The sequence below is a fragment of the Callospermophilus lateralis genome, chromosome 4 (assembly GCF_048772815.1).
Source record: "Callospermophilus lateralis isolate mCalLat2 chromosome 4, mCalLat2.hap1, whole genome shotgun sequence".
Classification (NCBI taxonomy): Eukaryota; Metazoa; Chordata; class Mammalia; order Rodentia; family Sciuridae; genus Callospermophilus; species Callospermophilus lateralis.
The window spans coordinates 120,367,717-120,390,035 of NC_135308.1; the positions used below are offsets into that span (position 1 = coordinate 120,367,717).

The following is a 22,319-nucleotide window of genomic DNA, read 5'->3' on the forward strand; positions in this document are numbered from 1 at the left end:
AAGTTCTCATGGGTCACTTACAACCTCTAGGATCATACTGTGTCCTCTGAGCCTAATGGGTTTTAGAACCCAAATACTTGGTTTTCATACAGGGCAATGCTCCACTCTGTTAGCTCACTCTATTTCCCTTGAGTTTCTATCTCAAAATCAAATGGTTTCTCACTAGATTGCATGTACCCATACGCCAGCTCATAACATGTCCCTTAGAGGAAATAGAGTTTGGGCTGCTGACTGCACAAGCCTCAGTGTTACAGCCGCCTGGGATTCTGTTAATCTACCCAACACAAGGTTATTTTGTTTTCCTTCCTTCCTGTCTTCATCTAGCAAATGGGAAAAGCCTTCTTCTCTAGTAAATGGGACCCCTGTGGTGAATAATGACATAGCTACTTGTGTGATCCTACCACCTTCTTTGCAAAATGCCTAGGAGTTGAGGCTGCTCAGGGCAGGCCCAAGTGTCCTATGTTGCTCTGCCATCTCTTCCTCCCAGATGGAAAGGATGCTGAGTGGGCTCTTTCGTATCCATTAGACTCCTCATTGGTCTATGCAGTCTCCCCCCAGAGGCCTGTAGCGGACAAGGGATCTTGGTGGTGCTCAGTAGAAAATTCAGAGCTCCTGAAAGCCAGATTCTGTTCCTTCTCTCCTACCCCTACCCTCTCATTCCACCTTGTCCCTCCAAGGAATCTGCATAAATCTGAATCATAAATGACTGTGAGGTGGCTTCTGAGTCTGCATAAATCAGGACAGGTGGTTAATGTTCCTGAGCATTCAGAGGCTGTCTGCCAGGACATAGTCACAATGGGAGTAGAGGAGGTCAGGAGCGAGATGTTTTGCCTAACGTGCAGGTCATCAGCCAAGACGCCATGTTATTTACACAAGCTCACAGCATTTGGCTTGATAAAGAGAATACATTTAATATTCTCTAATGACATTTTGACCTGTTTCAGAGGGCTCTGAACCTTTGTGAAGTATTACCTATGTGAAGGACTCAACTAGAATGCTACATTCCAAAAGAAGGTACGAATCTTCCTTGACACCCTGCAGAGTCTAGCCCTTTAGCTGGCTCATGGCACATCCTCAGTTTACTCTTGCAAAGGTACCAGGGTCAACCAGGTATTTCATATTACTCAACCCGGGAATGGAAATTTATTCCAATATGATCTTATGTGGAAACCCAAGGAAAACAGTTGAAGCTGAGCTACTCTAGGTTAAGAAAGGGGACCTCAAGAGCCAACTCTCTCTCACCTGGGAAGGACCCAAGGCCACCTCCACAGAAGCCTCAGAGCCCTAAAGACCCTTTTAGAAACTGGAATGGGGGCTTTGAATCCTTTCAGAAGTGGGTCTGAACTGCCAGCTCTGCTCCTTACTAGCCAGGTTGTCTCAAGCAAGTCATTTCTCCTGGTCTTGGTTTCCCCATCTGTAAAACAGGCAGAACATGACTTGACACCTTGCTGGTGTCAGAATTTAAAATAATATAGAAAAGGACCAGTTCACAGAAAGCATTCAATGAAGCATATAACTTTTATTACTGATCCTCAAATACCTCCCTTTATTACTTGTTTTTTTTTTTTTTTTAAAGGACAGTTTCCCAAAGACAGAGAACAGAATGTCCTATGGAAACATAGTTCCCCTGGGACTACAAATATTGTCAATTTCAGTGAGAAATTACGTGAGTCAAAATATTTTCCTTACTTATCACTGTTCTTTGAATAGTTTGTTTATCACTGTTCTTTGAATAGTTCGTTTTCAAAAAACAAAAATCCTGCAACGACAGGGGCCTTCTAAAACTATTCTAATGCTAAAAAATGCATTAGAATAAATCACCACCGAGTTTTTATCCTGGATCATATATTCAAGAGACATCCCATCTCCTTTATGAGGTTCTGCTGCCTCTGCCAGGGCAGACCCATCCCACTCCAGTCTCTGTGGATGGCCCCTGGTATACAAGCAAGTGAGGTGTTTTCCCACTCACTTTACCTGGAATCCTGCCCCTCTCACCTGTGTCTGGTAAAATGCTGAAACTGTTCAAGCACCAACTTCCCTGATGAGCCTTTGCCAACTTTACCAAGTACTTTGGAGGCCAGATGGGGGAGCACAGCCCTATTACAATGTCTCTCCCATTATGGGGACCGTGTATTAAGGGCACATGATCTAGTTTCTCAAGGGAAAGGTCCATGTCCTGTTCCTTGTATACCCCCACAAAAGTTCTAGTAGGCAGTAGGAGCTCAATAAACAAATATTTGTTGAATGAACACATAAATAAATTACTAAAAGATCTAGGTTAATGAACCAAATCTATTGGTTCCTAAGATATAATTTTGGGTTGGGCGTGGTGGCACATGCCTGTAATCTCAGCGGCATGGGAGGCTGAGACAGGAGGATTGGGAGTTCAAAGCCAGCCTCAGCAACAGCAAGGCACTAAGCAACTCAGTGAGACCCTTAAAAAAAAAATACAAAATAGGGCTGGGGATGTGGCTCAGTGGCCAAATGCCCCTGAGTTCAATCCTTAAAAAAAAAAAAAAAAAGAGATATAATTTGGGGTCATCAGTTTCTTCATTTGTAAAATCTGAAAGGTGGGAGGATGGGTAGGGGAACAATAAAATCTGTTTGCTCTCACCTATCAAATGGGAATGTAAATAACTTATCATAGAGGGTTTTTGTTTTTGTTTTTTTTTTTTTTTTTGGTGGTACTGGGGATTGAATCCAGGGGTGCTCTACTGTTGAGCTACCTTCCCAGCCCTTTTGATTTTTTATTTTGAGACAGGGTCTTTCTAAGTGTCCCAGGCTGGTCTTGAACTGGTGATCCTCCTGTCTCAGCCTCTTGGGTTGCTGAGATTACAGGCGTGCCTTGGCCACATTTCTTAAAAGGAACCTCTACTGTAATATAAAGTAAATTGTAAAACTACCAGAAAATTCCCAATCAAGAAAATAAACCTGTCATTTTTCTATCAGGCATGTATCCCCTAGGATGTCTGTGCCTCCCCTAGGGCGAAGGAAAAAAAAAAAAAAAAAAAAAAACGAGGTGAAGTGGACAAGTCCTCCACGTCCCCCTTACCTCCTCAGTTTCCCTTCCCTTTCTCATTCTCCTTCCCCCTTGTTCCTCAAGTTCATTGTGCTCCTTCACCTTCAGGCCTTTGAAGATGCTATTTATTGCCTTGGTCCTCTTCTTCACACAGCTGACTTCTCTTTTCTCTTCAGGTCTTCCATGTTTAGTTCCCTGCCATTCACCCCCATCTGTTTTTATCTGATAAATCTGGTTCATTAGCCCAGCTCTGTTTGCCTCAATTCTGCTGGGGCAGGGGCCACGCCTAACTTCTTTACCTTCATATTCCTGTGCTAGCACATGCAAAAGACTATGTTAGCCATTCAAATAAATGTTTAAAAAAGAAAAGAAAAGAAAGAAATGAATCTACAGAGAAACAAGAATTTCATAAATTATTCTTTGGGATATACCACTTAACTTTGTGGCTTCAGTTTTGACTTTCAGCCAACACGCAACATTAACCATGACCTTGAGAGGAAAGAATTACCATAGCCAATCTGCTTTACTCAGCCCTTGCTTATCTCTGGGGACATCTACAGACGTGGCAATGACCCTGAACAAAACTCTGAGCACTAAACTCTTGAAATGTATACTAATTCATATTTTTTTTGTACCCCAAGACAGTGGGTCGGGATGTACCAAGCCAAAAGCTCTGTTCAAAGTAAGCATGATGCATCATTTCATGTGCACCTGGTACCTAGTTAGGCACCTGCACTCTGGCTGGTCACATAGATATGTGAGCAATTCCTTTGAAAAACTTTGAACTCCCAAGACTTAAGTGGGCTTCCCTAGGTGAGGCATTTTGCATGTGTCTCTGCAGTTCATAGAAACACATATCCCCAAGAAAAATGTGGGACGGATCCTTACAGAGGGAGAACAAGAAGCCTACGCTGGCCCCTCTAGTTTCTGACATTGTGCATCTTTAGCCTCTTGTTCTTTCACTGTATCCTTTGCTGCGCTCAGTCTTGAGTATAACTTTATGTTGACTTGTCCTTCCAGCAAATCACTAGTGGTGGTCATGAAACGCCTGCAACATCCTCCGTGAGCTACTCCTCTCCAGGGATACTGCTCCCTGTTCTCCTCCTACTTCATTGCCAATTTCATTTCCACCTTTTCTTAGATTGTTTTATAGTTGCATGGGTTTCAATGCCATCTCTATGTTGATGGTTCTCAAGTTCATTTCTACCCCCATACTCCACTTATATACCCAACTGCCTACTAAACATCCCAACTGGATATCAACTCAAGATTTCAAAATTTTAAGAAAATCATCCTAATCAGAGCTCTTGATTTTACTCCAATTGTGTCCTTTTCTGGTTTCTCCACCTTGGTTAACAACACTATTATAGACTGAGCTTCCAAAACATAAAACCTAAGGAACATCTTTGACTTTTTTTTTTTTTTTTTTTTAATGTGGTGCTGGGAATTGAACCCAGGGTCTCACGGGTGTGAGGCAAGCACTTCTACAACTGAGCTACACCCCCAGCCATCTTTGATTTTTCTGTTTTCCTCACACCCATCTCCTCCTGAATCTAATCTATGATCCAATAATGGTTGGTTCTATTTCCAGAACAAATCTCTAATCTCTCTGTTTCTCTCCATTTCTAATACAACATTTTAATCCAAATCACCATCATCAATATTTGCCTGGACTTCCATAACTGGATTTTTCTCCCTGCTTCTATACTTGTCCATTTTTAATGAATTCTGTTTAGCAGTCAAAAAAAATTTTTTTTTAAACCTATGGCATCATTCTCTGCCTAAAACATTTTGATGGTTTCCCATTATTTTCAAAATTCAAACTTTCATGTTAAAGTTGGATTTTAAGGCTCTCTATGACTTGTCCCCTGAACATTTCTTCAACTTCCTCAGACACCACTCTCCTGGGCGGGCTCACTATGCTCTGGTTATGCTGCCCTCACATCTTTCTGTAGAATACAGCCAACCTACTGCACTTGAGGCCTCTGTACCTCATGCAATCTGAATTAGGCTGTAAGGACGAGCTGTCTCTCAACCTTCAGATCTCAGCTCAAATCTACCATCTTTTCAGTATCATGGTCTTTCCATACAACATTCTCTCAAAACAATAACTGCTATGTTCGAGGCACTGAGAATACAGTAGTTCCCCTTTATCTGTGAGGTGGTAATTTATTATAGTACTCCTACACATCACTATAATTGTGCTTTGGGGTTGTAATTAAGTAACATAAGAGTCAAACACAAGCACAGCAATACCATGACACTTGATTTGATAATGGAGACGGCTACTAAGTGACAACAGGACACGTAGTACATACTATGGAGATGACAAACAAAGGGATGATTTACACCCCATGCTGGACAAAGTGGGACAGCATGAGATTTCATCATACTGTTCAGAGTGGTGTGAACACTTAAAGTCACTATGAGACTTATGAATTGTTTACTTCTAGAATTTTCCATTTAGTATCTTCAGACCACGAATGAAGCTGAAACCATGGATATGAAGGGACTACTACATAGCAATAAACAAGATAAACTCCCTGTCTTCACAGAAGTTATATTCTAGGGGGACTGTTACTCTCCATTAAATTATTTATGTGCTTCATAGCAATTAAAATCTTTATTCACTCTATTTTTTGTCAGTTGTCCCTATTAGCATGTATAAGAAACGTCAGTGCAGAGGCTGTTCTGTGCTACAACCCTAGCGTAATACACAGCCTGGCACAAAAAATGCTGTTTACTTCCCTGTAGGATCATTTGACCAAAGAGTTCTATTTTAAATGTTTGAAAAGTCTCTGCAACTAACATAGTGCTGTATGCTGGAACTGTATACAATGGACTCTGAAAACACATTTTTACATTTAGAAGAACATAGAAGAACATATTCTTAAAAGGCTAGAATGTTCCCTTTCCCAACTCATCTTTGTTTCTTCACATGTAGAAAAGCACTTTCCCTTAATAAAAGATAAACCAACTACGTGCATGCCTATGTTATCTCTATCACAGGAAGGTATTCACTAGAGTCTCCAAGAGTATAGAAAAAAAAAATATTTTCCCCAATGGAGCAACCCGTATCTGCAATCTAACTCCATGTACATTTGGTATTATTAGTAAGGTGTAAATAAATCTTATTTAAAAATAATGAGAAAACACCTGTGGAATTTCATGTTAAGATGATTATATGTTCCTAAATGTCTCTAGATGTCTTCATTTTTATAGGAGTGCATACCCCGCCATGAGAGGATTTGTAAATATTGACTCTCTCTTCTCCTAACACACATTTGGTTAATGTTTGGGGAGCTGAGGGCAAAGGGCAGATAGAACCACCTTAGGCCTGTCAGTGAATAATTCAGTTCATCCTTCACCCCCTGAAGGACACTAATTTCTAAGGCCTCCATCTGTGTTTCAGTGACTTATCTTGGAGTGAGTCATAAGTATGGTACTCCAATTCTACCTAAGCTAACATACTACTTACCACAAAAATGAATTTTAGTAAAACAGGTTACAGTGCAAGAAAACAATTTCATTTCCTGAGAGAATGAAGTCCTTATATACATGTAATTATAAATAGGAGCATATGGGGCCAGGGCTGTGGCTCAGTGGTAGAGGGCTTGCCTAGAATGCATGAGGTGCTGGGTTCCATCCCCGAAACCACATAAAAATAAATAAATAAAATAAAGGTATTGTTTCCATCTACAACTAAAAAAAAAATTTAAAAATAGGAGTATGATAAAGGGATATATATATATATATATAATTTTCCTAAAACAAAGTACATAAAACATGTACTTTATACTTACACACTTTATGATATCACATAACTTATCTTTAAACTCCTATGCTTCCTTTAATCAGCATGGAAAACTCTTCCAGTTTGTCCCTTAGAGTGCCTATTCCATATCACAAGCACATTAGGACCCAATACAAAGCAGGACAAAGCTGGTCACTGGCTTCCAGACAGAGCTATGGGAGGATGCTCAGGAAGAGGAGTACCAGAAGATTCTGACAGCTCCAGGGAATAGAAAAAGACTTCTGCTCCAAAAATGTGGTATTAAACTAAATTTTTCCTGTTTGTAGTCATAAACATACCTGTGCATTTTTTAGGAAAGGCATCTCAGTTACTCGTTTGGATACTTATCAATTCATGTGACCTTAGTTGTAATCTTTCAATTTGGTTTTGTTTTCATAGAGAATTTCCTATCAGGAAAGTTTACAAACTGGATGAGCAATGGAAAGATCTTTATTTAAACCAACAGAAAGATGATTTAGTTAGCTTCTTCTGAATTCTGGGATAGGGTGAGGGCTTTGGCAACGCCTTGGCCTCCCCACATGGAGGCTGCCATATTCACCTCTGGATAGCTACTGAGGAAGCAGCTTTTCAAAGTTGATAGCTTTTTTGCTTTTTTTGGATGCAATGGGGATTAAGCCCTCCAGCTGAGATTGATAAAGGTATGTATGTGAAGGTTCATGTCATGGATCAGGACATTTGTACTTTTTAAACATCTGACAAGAAGTAGTCCTCAGAAAACAGAGATGAGGCCAGGCACAGAGGCAAATACCTGAGATCCCAGTGACTTGGGAGGCTGAGGCAGGAGGATCACAAGTTAGAGGTCAGGCTGGGCAACTTAGTTATTCCCTCAGTAATTTAATGAGACCCTGTCTCAAAATACAAAGTAAAAAGGACTGGGGATATAGCTCAGTGGCACCCCAGGTTCAATCCCCAGTATCAAAAGGAAAAAAAAAAAGATAGAAAGAAAGAAAAGAAAAAGAAAGAAGGAAAGCAGAGATGAGAAAAACCTTTTTTTTTTAAATGTGCAACTTGGGTTTAACACAAACTCAAATTAGGCCTTACTAGCCTCTTAGCAAACTGCTGTTATATTTAATTGCTAGGGAGGCAGAAAGAATGTCAATTACTTTAAATCACTAGATATAAAAATTTGATTAGATTTAATTTCTTTCCCCGAATACATGTTGGTATTTGAGATAACTTTAGAAACATTTCACTTTAAAGATTCTTTCCAACTTTCTTCGTGATCTCAGAGAAGAGGACATTCTAAAAAATAAGCAAATTGAAAGGAGAAAACAGAGCTAATGGCAGTTATCACCTCTCAACTTCAGATACGGTTGTCACCAATGTTATTGACACACATGTTCATGGATTAAGAACAGAAATAAGCACCTTTTGGATGCTGGCTACATTAACTTGAAGTGGATCCTTATCAGCTCTGTTTGTGATTTTAGATTGATAGTTCTTAACCCTAAAGACAATGCCTCTTTTTTTGTGCATCCAATATTTTGTAACTTCCACTTTACCACTGCTAGTATATGATTCATAGAAAGCATAACACATTTATTTACACACTATTTAGAAGATTAACATAATGTTCAAACTATATATAGAGCAATTTACATAAAACATAGCATAAGAATGTAAAAATCTGGGGATAACTCCACCAGAGACATAATGAGAAAATCAGATGCTTATATTTCCATCAAGAGTCACAGTAAAGGCATAGATCACAAATGAAGATTGGTTTAACTCTGAACAATGGCATCAATATTTTCAGAACATAAAATATCTCAAAATCAAGTTAAGAGCAAACAAAATGTAATTTTCCCTCAGGTTACATACAGTTGTATTTCTGGAAAGTTCAATATATATATAAAAACTGTTTCATGTGTGTGAACAAAACAGCTCGGTTTTAGGTCTTTCACCTAAATTCCCCCCTAGGGGGCGGTACTGCCCTTGATGAGATGCTCCATTCTTAGCTCAATATCTTAAACTCCACATGGCAGTCAGGTTGGGGGAGTGAAATACTTGTGCAAATAGACAGTTTTCTCCTTTTGCTTCATAATCAAAGAGCTTTTGCACATGGAACAGGAGGGGAGAGAGAATCCCAAATCTACACCAAAAGACAAAATTCAAACTACTTTGAATTTATTGAGAAGGGACCACAGACATTCCATGGGAGAATATCAGCACAAAAAGAACATTTAATTCAGACCCTTTCTCAGAGGTGAGGGGGTACAGATGGAGGAGCAGGAGACAAGTCAAGGGAGACAAGAACAGAGAAAAAGTAGCTGGAGAAACTTTTGTTAGGATGATTGTAACATGTAAAGCGCAAGGGAAAAAGTAAAATTCACTTAATGCTGGCTGTCACCATTATTTCATAAAAGCTTCTAACGTTACTTGGCTTTAGAGCATTCTGTTTAGAGAGATTTAAAATTTGAAATAAGGGCTGGGGATGTGGCTCAAGCGGTAGTGCGCTCGCCTGGCATGCGTGTGGCTCAGCACCACATACAAACAAAGATGTTGTGCCCGCCGATAACTAAAAAATAAATATTAAAAAATTTTCTCTCTCTCTCATTCTCTCTCTCTCTCTCTCTCTCTCTCTCTCTCCCTCCCTCCCTCTCTCTCTCTCCCCCTCTCTCTCTCTAAAAAAAAAATAAATAAAATTTGGAATAAAAATCTGTTAGATGTTTCAGGGGCTTTATATTTCATATCAGAAAGGAAAGGTTTTCTAACCTTATATAACTTCACAACACAAACAGGTATATTATGACTGAGATTCCTAGATTTTAATGGTTTTCTTAATATTTGCATTACATTAAGCATTTTCTACAGGATCTCAAGAAATTGATATTAGGACCATATCTGGGAAATGAGCAGAGTATGACAGAAAACCAAGAATTGTACCTAAATTTTATATACAGCGTGACTTTTTGAGGGTAAACCACTAACTAAAGTCTACACAGTTAAGGGCCAGAGACTTTGAAAGATCCGTGTATGTGAACACAGTAAATGCCTTTTAGGGGCAAGAATCGAAGTCAATTCTAGGGAGATTTCTGAACAGCTGAGACAGTGTGAAGACTCCTAGAAGAGAAATTCAATAATTGCCTGTTGAATGAATGGGAAATGGAACATTCTTGGAGAAAGAAGCATGAAAAATGCATTCTCCCTTATACTATAAACCTAACAGCAAAAAGTAATCTTTCAGATCACTAATAACAAAATTAGATATTACAACTAGAATGCTAGTTTTATTGAGCATATAACTAGTATAAGTTTTAGAAGTTTTATATCTCTCCTTAATTTCCTGAGAGATTACAAATCAATACAATCTTTTTAGAGGAATTTGGTATATGCATCAAATTCCTAAAACTGCTTTAAACTCAATATTTTCCTTTTAGAACTATAGCAACAATGATAATATTATCAGCAGGTCTCGAATAGCACTTGCTATGTCCCTAACATTGTTCTAAAGGCTCAGGGTCACACAGCTCAAAGCTAAGTATCTAGAATTTAAACTTGGGCACGGTGGTTCCAAAGCCAATGCTCAGACAACTTCTGCTGCTTTATATAGGAGGATGTTCACCACAGCATTGCTCAACACAGGAAACATTTAGAAACAAACAAAATGTAATGTAACCATCTCCATTGGTAGCAGGTTGTTTCTCTGAAGCTTAGAAGACTGGCAGGCCTAAGTGTGAGGTTCAGCAGGTTAATTAATTTCTCCAGGCCTTATTTGACAAGTCTGAAAATGAGGATAATGCCTGATTTGAGTTGTTGAGATTGAAATGATCTATTAAACACCTAATGCATGCAAAGCACAGGATAACAAAGATTGTTATCACTTATCCCTTTCCCGTATTCTTCCTTAATCAGATAAAATGAAGATTAGACCCAGCAGGAGGCAAGACAAGATTCTTATAAAAGAGATGGGAGGAAATCTCATTTCATATGTAGCCCACGCAGCAGCTTTCTCATGGCAATCCATTGAAAGTCAACCCTCAAAACAAGTTTAAGAGAGAGGAGGAAAAAAAAAAAAAAACTAGTCCTAAGCAGAGTTTTGAGTGTGTGTGGAGAGCCTAGTCTGAGAAATTCATCATAATTACATTTATATTTGAAAGGGGAGGCTACCTGATGGCAGGGAACAGACTGCTTTCTTTGCTTCCCACCACTTTTGTTCAACAAATATTCAATCCATTAAATAATCACATATAGACTACTGATTATATTCCAGGCATTCTGCTAGACAGAGGAGTTGATAATAAAAAGGTGGGTGCTCCCGTGGCTGAATGAAGGAAGGAGTGAACGAACTGATGAACAATGTACCTTTTCTGATTTTTCTCAACTCAGTCATCAGTCTCTTTCTTGAGCTACTTCTCTTGCTTCACTTAAGATTTTATTTACAATGTTACCAGGTAGAGGGAATTCCTCTAAAAGATTAAAAAACATAGTCCAACTACTCCAACCAAATCTAGGCAAAAAGACTAAGTGTACTCAACTTGTGTATGGGTTTCAAAATTTCCAAAATGAAAGGTGGAAAAAATAATCACCAATTAGAATAGAAGGCAATTATCATGTATCATGTAACCATATATCGATGGTTTTCTATCATCATTGTTTACAAGAGATAATCAGAAATCACACTGATGCCCTTAATGGGTAAATGACTAAAAAAATTCACACCATTAAAAAGATAAGATACTATAGAACAACTATTTCACATCTACAGACCTTGTCAATTCCTAGAAATACATTAATGAAATCATGGGAAATGGGGGAAAAGGCAGAATATGATCCATAGTTATAGCAATAAAAGTATGTGTAATAGGTTTTACAAACACAAAAAATGTACTTGGCCAGGTAAGACTTTCTCTTCTGGGTATGTTTGTCCATTTTAATAATAAAAACAAATGACACATATAGTAAATCCCATTTGCTCACAAACTTATACTACACCAGAGGATAGAATGAAAAAACACACCACAAAGGAACATCATCTCAACTGCCACGTTAATATGCCAACACTTTGGCAACTGACTCATCGATCACTTGGAACCTAATGGCAGATTTGGGATTTTTCTTAATCCGAATAATTATTCTGAGCAACATATATAAACATTTGACTGCTAGTGTCGATTTTATTCTTACATGATAACCCCTCCAGCCTTTAACCACACGAATGCCTACAAGGTAAGCAAAAATTAAGCCTGTTGGCTTTCCACCATTCCTGTGGTTTGATTTCTTGATGATAGATCAGAATGGCTGGTTCACATATGGAAAGGGTTCCTACCGGTCTTTCACAAGCACTTTGTGTTTGAAAATTTAAAAACTTACTAATTCATTTAGTACTTAAAAAATAACAACACCCTCATCATTTAGTGGTTTAAATGATGACTGAACAATAACCCAGGCTAGTTGTGCTCTATATTTCCTTTATTAATTTAATTAGCAATCTTAGATCTTTTTAAATTGTTTTACTCTAGCCTGAGGGGGAAATGGTTTCAAAAGGTTAAATACATATGCTGATTCAAGATATGATTTCTCACACATCCAGCCTCTATAATTTTGGATTATAGAGCAATATAGTGTAATTTTGGCACCAACTCTTTGGCAATGCTGTTTAAAAATATAGGTACTAGTACAAACAACCAAGGATTTTCATTCTGCATTGCATGTTAATACTTTTTCTTTAATATGAGAACCATGACTTCAATTTTTTGGGAAAAATAATTACTTAAGAATATGGTAATTAAGGGCTGGGCCTGGGGCTCAGCAGTAGAATGCTTGTCTAGCATGTGTGAGGCCCTGGGTTCGATCCTCAGCACCACATACAAATAAATAAAATAAAGATATGTTTCCATCATATATATATGATATATATCATATATATGATATATATATATTATACACACACACACACACACATTCCCAATTGACTAAAAAATTCAGAACTAAAATCCAGATAGGATTTGAACACACCTTACAGAGTTGGGATCTGTATAAGCCTTAAAAAACTTTTAACTAAAGAATTTATGTTTTCTGGTAATCTCTTTGGGGACATCAATGTAACAAAAGATTATAAAATAACATCTCATAAAATTACTTGTCTTGTCCAGAACGTTAGTTCAGGCTATAAAATCCACATCATCTGGGTGAGTTTCAACAAAAAATTTAATCTTTTTCTATGAATTCGAATTTGCTGTTTACAAAAAAAAAAATGAAACTACATATACTTTCTAAATGAAAACGAGAAAACAAATGAAAATGCTAGGAAGAGTTCAGTCACTGCTAACAGTTATTATCTAGTAATTGTCTTCCTCAAATGGATACATTTTAAATACAGCCTATAGTCAAAGAACCACCTTTTTTTTTTTTTTTTGGCAGAACTTTAAGCCATAGGGCTAATTATACATAACATAGAAATCTCATCAATAAACTGCACTAATTTAATTTAAGAGATTTGAAGAAATAGTACTAACAGCCCAAATCATATTTAAAGAACCCAACAAAAAGGAAAACTGGGATGAATAAACAGACTCCTGTGGGGGACGTTTTATCCTGAAAAGGAACTAAGACCCATATATAAATAAGACCCATATCCTAGATATTCTAGATAAACAACGTCTGAATGATTCAAAACGACGTAGCACCAAAAATGCAAAGGACTCAGTGACACTAAATTACAATAAAGAAGCTCAGTAACATTCAGTTCATCCCACTACTCCACCGACAAAACAAATCAAAAAACGAAACCAGAAACCCACCAACTTGCATGGCACTGGTTTACCTGTTGGGAGCCCATCAGAGTAACTTCGTAGAGAGGGAACAGGAAGGGGAGGCATATTTAATGAATAAAAGTGGGTTTGGGAAAGTGTGCAGGAGACGAGTCATACCTTTCACAGATTTCCCAATACTGTGTAAGTAAGTGATAGAACTGTAGTTTTGGGCAACGCTCTTCAAAAACGCTTCCATCCCTTCCTGGTGGTGGTAGCTGAAATCCAGCGCAGCTACCAAAGGCAGCAGAAGCCCTAGCCACAGGCACGCGAAGTCCATGTTCTAGAGATGAATAAGAATAAAGATGAGAACAGATGAAGAGCCCCGGCTCAGCCTCCTACTCTCAGGGTCTCCTGACACGCTCCCTGCTTCCTCAGGAGGTAAAAGTTGGAAGCAACACCCTCGGGCTTAGCAATGCAACCGGTGACCGGGAGCACAGGCAGCCCCCGCTGCCTTCCACCCAATCGCCCGCCCCTCCCGCTCCTCCTCCGGGCGTCTCCACCTCCCGCCGCCGTCCAGCAGCTGCAGCAGCTGCGCTCAGCCCAGCGCACCGTGTCTCACCAGGTCTCAGGCGCACGTCTCCAACCGCCCGCGGTGGCCCGGCGGGGCCCCAAGTTATAGCACGGTCAGGGGGCGGTCGCACCCGGGACCCGCCCCCGGACGTCCCGCCGGCCCACTTGGGCGCCGCGCAGGTCTCTCCTGGGCGGAGCCTGGGCGCCTTCGCACCTCGGAGAGCCGGTTCCCGAACCTCTAGGGCTTTTAAGGTGCGGCGACTTGCGCAGGTGGGCGTCGGAGGGCAGCTGGAAACCCAGCCCCGGCTCGCGGACTTGCCCTTTCCCGCGCCAGGGCTGGAAGTATGCCCGGACCTCGGCCATGGCTGCGCCCCAAGGAAGATCCCAGGGCGCTCCATCGAGTGTAGACGGCGGTGGCGAGTTTCCCTGCGGTTAGCGGCGCTCGGCCCACCTGGAGTCGGGACCGCGGCCGGAAATCGCGCCAGGCTCTCCAGCCCCGTTCTGCAAGTGCCTGGACTGTAAAAAGGAAGAACGAGTTTGTATGTGTGTAGGAGTTTGAAGGGCCATCAAGTGTGGAATACAGAAAAGTTTCCGACCAATTTATTTGGATGGGGTCTGACCAAATCAGAGTTAAGTTTAAAACGCGCATTGAAAAATATAGAGCCCCTGTTACAAATCCGACTCCCCTGTATTCCTTAGGCTGTTTTCAGTTCTCTCTTCCTAAAAACCGCTTTCTAGAAGGATAGGGATAGATCTATTTGCACTAAGGAAAATAAAGGCCACTGGAACCTGAGAGGTGGTTTGTGGCAGGGGCCACAGACTTCACAATGTATCTGATGGATCTTAGGAGCCCTGTCAGGGTATTATGGACATGTGGAAGGGTCAGGGGGATGCAGAAAGTTTGAACGCCACTGATTTGAGATAACGTACCTCTCTGAGAGGTTAAAATAAAGATCCTAGGGTCCCACCTCCATTGGATGAGCAGAATGTCTCTTGGGGAGGCTTAAGAAACGATAATTCAAGACAGTCACGAGTGAGTCCAATGTGCCTTCCAGAGTTGAGAACTGCCAGAGTGATGGCCTGGCCCTTTGTTGGAGATAAAGATGCTGTTCCTGGAACTGAGCTCTAGGGATCCCTGAGCTCCCCTGGGACTCTGCTGAGGCAACGCGAGTAGTTTTAAGAACTAAAACCGTGGAGTCTCAGGCTGGTACAGGTCCTTGCTCTGACACCTCAGTTGCATTGTCAACTCACTGTGTCTTGGTTTCCTGGTCTGTAAAATGGAAATTGTAATTACCTAAATAAGGTTGGCAGGCCCATTGTAAAAATAGAGGTGTTTATTAAATAAATAATCCAGTTTAGTTCATAAATCTTTAAAGGTAATTTTCTTTTTTTTTTAAAGTAATTTTCTAATTGTTGGAAAATCTTTATATGACACTGTTTTTGAGTGGACTTTTGGGGGTATGCAGTACTTACTATGCTTATGACTTTCACCAGATGATTTCAAGAAGTTCCCTTTTCATTGTTCATTGACTAAGAGCCCTGAGAGGGGGAATAGGTCTTGAGGAGATTAGTTATTTAGGCAAAGTTACTATAAAGAATGGGAAAGGGAAGTGGCTGGGAACAAAGGGAAGGGTTGCTGATGGACTTTAGAAATCATACGTTTTTTTTTTTTTTAAATTTTATTTTTTTATTGGTTATTCAAAACATTACAAAGATTGCAGAATCACATCGGTTACACATCCACATTTTTACATAATACCATAATAGTAACTGTTGTATTCTGCTACCTTTCCTATCCTCTACTATCCCCCCTCCCCTCCCCTCCCATCTTCTCTCTCTACCCCATCTACTGTAATTCATTTCTCTCCTTATTTTTTTTCCCATTCCCCTCACAAACTCTTATATGTAATTCTGTATAACAATGAGGGTCTCCTTCCATTTCCAAGCAATTTCCCTTTTCTCTCCCTTTCCCTCCCACTTCATGACTCTGCTTAATGTTAATCTTTTCCTCCTGCTCTTCCTCCCTGCTCTGTTCTTGGTTGCTCTCATTATATCAAAGAAGACATTTGGAATTTGTTTTTTAGGGATTGGCTAGCTTCACTTAGCATAATCTGCTCTAGTGCCATCCATTTCCCTGCAAATTCCATGATTTTGTCATTTCTTAGTGCTGCGTAGTACTCCATTGTGTATAAATGCCACATTTTTTTTTATCCATTCATCTATTGAGGGGCATCGGGGTTGGTTCCACAGTCTAGCTATTGTGAATTGTGCTGCTAGAGAAATCATACGTTTATAACAGAAGCAAGTGGAACCTCTGTGACTTGCTGTGACTAGCAACTGGGAGAAATGATGGCTTCACTGGGGTAGAGAGTGCCAGAATTGTTGTTCCAGAAAAACAAAGGGGTGAATTAGAGTTGAAATTGCTGCCCTTGAGTTGCACATAATAGGTAGAAAGGGAAGCAAATTCAGAGACAAAGAATGGAATAAGAAAAACAGAAGATTGAGGTCTGAAGATTTAGGACCTTGTGACCCAAACTGGGGTCCAGGGATATTGACAATACCTTGTTGGAAATGCAAAATCTCTTTTTTCCCTTCCAAGCCTGCATCTCCAAAAGATTTTTCAGAAGATGCATCCATACAGTTAAGATGCTCTTGTCTAGATATTATGGGAAAAGGAAATAGAAAAAAAAAGGTTCAATGTCAGAGTGTGGAAGACATAGGAAAATAGAGAGGCGAATAGAATAAAACATAAGTTTAAGATTTCAGAGGTGATCTTTCTAAATATTACACCATTAAAGGTAAAACCATAACAAAAGGCTAATAATCTGACAACATAAAAATGTATGCTTTCTGCACAGGAAAACACAGCATGAAAGTTACAAGAAAATAAATTGAAGGACAGAATTAATAGCTCTTAAAAATCAAGAATGGGCAAAGGACATTAATAGTTCATAAGTGCAGTAATATAAATAGCCAATAAACATAGTAAAAGTTATCAACCTTGATAGCAATTAAAGAATTTCAAATTGAAAGGGTGAAGTAATATTTTGTTTTGATTTATTACTAAGAATGATTACAAAGATTGATAATACCTAGATTTATGGGATCAGGGTGTTATGGTTTAGATGTGGTATCCCCCAAAAGCTCATGTGTGAGACAATGCAAGAAGATTGGGAGGAGAAATGATTGGGTCATAGCTTTAACTCAATCAGTGAATTAATCTCTGATGGGATTAACTGAAGTGGTAGAGTGTGGCTAGAGGAGATGGAAAGTGAGGTGGGGCTTTGGAGTATATAAATTTTCTGGTGAGTAGAGTCTCTCTGCTTCTTGATCACGGTGATATGAGCTGCTTCCCTCTGCCACACATGCTACCATGATGTTCAGCCTCACCTTGAGCCCTGAGAAATGGAGCCAGCCTTCTATGGACTAAGACCTCTGAAACCATGAGCCCTCAAATAAACTCTTCCTCCTCTGTAGTTCTGCCCAGATCCTTTAGTCACAGTATTGAAAAAGCTGACTAAAAAAGGAGAAATGACATTTACGTTCTTTCAGTGGAACTGTAAATTGATATAATCTTTCTGGTGGGCAATCTGGGAGTAGACATAACAATTTTAAATGTCCTATTCTTTAGTAAGAGTAGGTTATAGAAATCATTGAAAGATGTGCTGGGTTTATGCTCTTTATGTCAGGAACTTCAAGTGTTGCTGTTTTAAATTGCAACAAAATAGATAAAAACCTAAAAGTCAAACAGTAGCAGATTGGTTAGATCATTGGTTCTCAGTTGGGGAAATATTGTCCACATGAGACATCTGGAGATACTTTCCATTGTCAGGACTTGGGAGAAGGTGCTGCTGGTATCTAGTACAGATACAGAGGACAGAGAGGCTACTAAACACCCTACAATGTATAACATTGCTTCTCACAACAAAGAATTATCCAGCCCCAAATGTCAGTCGTCAATGATGACACATCCTGAGTTAGATTAAAAAAAATATTGTAGCCATATAATATGTTGTTTTTCAGCTATAATAATGATGATGTAGAATTGAAAGGAAAATGAGAAAGCGAGAGATGGGCGAGTGAGAAATAAAGGACAGAGACAGGCAGAGATCCACACAAAGATTTATTTGGAGAGAGGCGCCTGAGATATTTGGGTGTTCAGCTTTTGTTTGGTAAGGGTTTGAGTTGTAGTTGTGGTGCTATGGGATAGGTTCGTGGGTGCTTGTGGCAGACATAGGTGGGTGGGGAATAGCATGGGATTGGTTTAGGATTATGGTACCATGGGGTAGGTCACTAAGGGGTGGGGGGAGTTTGGAGAAAGTACAGGAAAGTAAAAACTGATCTTAAAGATGGCTGCTCGAATGTTAAATCAATACCCTATAAGAATGGTATTAATCAACTTGGTAAGATAAATCATTTGGTGAAAAAACAGATAATAAAAGTAAAATGAGTAGGGCTGGGGTTGTGGCTCAGTGGTAGAGCACACACCTAGCACGTGTAAGGCTCTGGTTTTGATCCTCAGCACTATATAAAAATAAACAAATAAAGTAAAGGTATATAAAAAGAAAGTAAAATGAATAGTGGGATCCCACTTAGGTACAGCAGATTAAAAAAATATTCCCAGCATAAAGTTTCAAAAGTTATAAAAATGCTGAGTGTCAATCTTTGGTTTGCAATTAAGAAATATTTATATATTTTCTGAATAGTTTTTCCAATAAATATGTTTAAAAAATGAAAGAAAAAGCAATGAAGGCATTTTAATCTAAAAGCAAAGCAGAGCAAAAGCCACAGAACCATTGGAGATGCAAAGTTATGAATGAAGACAGGATCTAAAACATTTGGAAGTGATCCCATTTCTTTTTACTGGAAAAATGGGATATTAGGTCATTGAAAAGTAAGGTGTTGCATTGTTCATTTCTGCTTAAAGACTCTGAAGTTCCCTGAGATAGCAACAGAGGGAAATTCTACAGCCAGAGGCTAAAAATTATCTCTACAGACTTTAACAAGAATGGAAAAAACAACATTACTAGACTTTGTAACTTTCAAATTTTGTTTTATTTCTTTCGAAAGTGTCACAAGAAATATGAAAGAGATGAAAGGAAATTTAAAAATCTACAAATTTTACTTACTTGGAAACAAAGTCATTTCCAAGATCACATTTAGGGATTAAGTGATCCCCTAATGTTGCACATTTCTTTCTGATTTTTTTCACTATTAATGGTTATAGTGTGTTCATTAACGTTCTTAGAGCTAAATTTTTGAGTACATTTTTATCTTCTTAGGAGCAATTCTTTTTTTTTATTCTTTTTTTAAAGTTGTAGATAGACACAATATCTTTATTTATTTATTTTTATGTGGTGCTGAGGATCAAACCCAATGCCTCATTTGTGCAAGGCAAGCATTCTACCACTAAGTTATAGCCCAGCCCATTAGGAGCAATTCTTTTTTTTTTCAATATTTATTTTTTAGTTATAGGTGGATATAATATCTTTATTTTATTTATATTTGGTGCTGGGGATTGAACCCAGTGCCTCATGCATGATAGGTGAGCACTCTACCTCTGAGCCACAGCCCTAACCCAAGCAATTCTTACATATAAAATCACTTGTAAAAGAGCACGTACAATTTTTAATGTATATTCTTTAGTTGTAGATGGACATAATACCTTTATTTATTTATTTATTTTTATGTGGTGCTGAGGATAGAATTTAGTACCTCACATGTGCTAGCCAAGTACTCCACCACTGAGCAACAACCCCAGCCACAAGATGTACATTTTAAAGACTTAAAATAACTGGCCAAATCATACTCTTGTATAATATTCAGATTTTTAACAAATAATTCTCATACAAACCCTGAGTAAACCCAGGTTAAGTTTTTATTTTATTTATAGTGAAGAAACTAGAATAAGAAACTGGTTCAAAGAAAGATATGAAAAAGTATAAGGAAAAAGAGAATACCATAATTATCCTAAACCATTGTTAAACTAGATGTAAACCTGGTTAATGTCCTATAGGACAATAAACCATAGCCTTTGGTGCTATCTTATTTGCAGAGCAGAAAACATTTTCAACTATGCAAGACAAAAATTATTTATATTCTATTGAATAAAAATATTATCAATTTTATACAAGTTATTGTCTACATTTATACTGGTAAAATATGTAAATCAATAATAACTAGCAAGTCAAAGTTTTATTTATTTTATTTATTTTCAATTGGCCCTTGGGTGTACTTGTTAGGGGGTGTCCTAACATGAAAACAAAAACTTCACAATTATGTTTTGGTTTGCCAAGGTCTGGATCATTTTTTCTTATTGAAGTTTATCTACTTGATACTCCTTACAGTGATATCTGAAAGTGCCTGTTTGATTCCTCACCATTCCTATTATCTCTTTTTTAAAATTTGCCTATTTCATAGATGATAGATAGAATCTCATCATTTTAAGATGAATTATCTCAAATGTCTATTGACAATTTGTTACTCTTCTTTAAAAAATAGTCTATAGCTTTTGCTCATTTTTCTAGCAGTGTATAGTTTCTTCCTTCTTATGTTATAGTTTTTAAATATATTGTATAAATTTCATTCTTATTTAATTTTGTATTTATTAGTCTATATTTCCTTCTAGTTCTTTGACATTATGTTTCACATTTACTCCCCCATATCTTCTCTGTTTCATTGTTTAAGTTAACGTTTTTCCCAGTAATTATTAACTTTATTTTTATACCCTAACATTGAACTGTTTGGAGAAAATTCCAGACACACAAGGAGATATTTTAAATCTTCATTTTTTTTCTAATTCTTATTTCTTATAACAATATATACATATGATGAAATTTGCTCAAAAATTAACTTTTTAAGTGTAATTTTAGGTTTGCAGAAAAATTGAGTGAAAAGTCCAGAGTTCCCATATACCCCTTTACAAACCCCATCCTCACACACTGGTTCCACTATTTTTAACATCTTGAATTAGTGTGGTACACTTGTTATATTGATACATTATTATTGTATTAGGGTTCTATAGAGGAACAGAACCAATAGGATTATATATATATATCACATATATATATATATGCATGTGTGTGTATATACATACATACATATATATACATATATATATTATAAAAAGGTATTATTAGCTTGGCTTACACAACCAGAAGTTGGATAGCCCTACAATGGCCTTCTGCAGGTTGGGGAGTTGGAGGAACCAGTAACTGTGCAGTACAAGATGCCGAAGCCTCAGAACTAGAAGAATCAATGCTGTTACCCCAGTGCATGACCAAAGGCTTCTGGAAATTCCCTGGAGAATCACTGGTAGAGTCCACTTTTGAAGAGTGAAAAAGCTGGAATCTGATGTCCTCAAGGGATCATAGCAGCCAAGAACCCTTTCAAATTATGGCATTTGCTGGTAAATGGATGGAACTGGAGACTATCATGCTAAGTGAAATAAGCCAATCCCCCAAAACCAAAGGCCAAATGTTCTCTCTGAGAGCAGATGTGACTCACAGTGGGGAGTGGGGAGTGGATATTCATGTGACTGGACAGGGGGAAATGGGGGAAAGGGAGGGGATTGGGAATGGAAAAGACAGTAGAATGAATTAGACATAACTTTCCCATATTCATATGTGAATACATGACCAGTGTAATTCCACATCATGCATAACCACAAGAATGGGAAGTTGTATTCCATGTATGTATGATATGTCAAAATATATTGTACTGTGATGTATAATTAAAAAGAACAAAAAATTAGCTAAGGATATGTGTGTGTATGTGTGTATGTGTGTGCGTGTGTGAACTTTCTCCATAGTAAATATCTACATGTAAGCATGAGAACTGTAATTTACCCACTAACATGACTTTGATGTCACAAAACAAAATATTCCATTCCTAAAATTGTCTTTGCATGCTTTATTCTGTATTATGTAAAATAAAGCAACAATCTGCCCCCCCTCCCCAAAAAAGAACACTTTCAAGAAGAATTGAGCCTTCATCTGCTGTTGCTTCCTTGTTCTTTCAACTTTTATTCTACCTAAGCCTCCAGCTTATTGGATGGTGCTGCCCACACTTAGGGGACGGACTCCACTTCAGTTGACTATCTCACTTGACATTTATTCCCGGACACACCTAGAAGCCATTTAATCTTAGGCATCTCTTAATTCAATCAAGTTGCCAAATCAGATTAACCATTATAATTATTTACTAAATCCATAGTTTATGG

The 22,319-nt window shown here is 38.4% G+C and overlaps 1 protein-coding gene across 4 annotated transcripts in view; it reads right to left on the bottom strand.

Annotated features, from left to right (window-relative positions):
* Cpm (carboxypeptidase M) overlaps positions 1-13,865 on the bottom strand; it is a 68,307-nt gene extending 54,442 nt beyond the window's left edge. For 3 of the 4 annotated variants that reach the window (XR_013091135.1, XM_076853091.1, XM_076853090.1), the window contains exon 1: positions 13,706-13,865. Coding sequence is in view for 2 of the 4 variants with exons in the window: in XM_076853091.1 (XP_076709206.1) it covers positions 13,706-13,865 (160 nt within the window). In the remaining 2 variants the exon portion in view is untranslated. The remainder of the gene's footprint in view (positions 1-13,705) is intronic. The other variant, XM_076853092.1, reaches the window with a different exon arrangement.
* Positions 13,866-22,319: the final 8,454 nt, after the last annotated feature.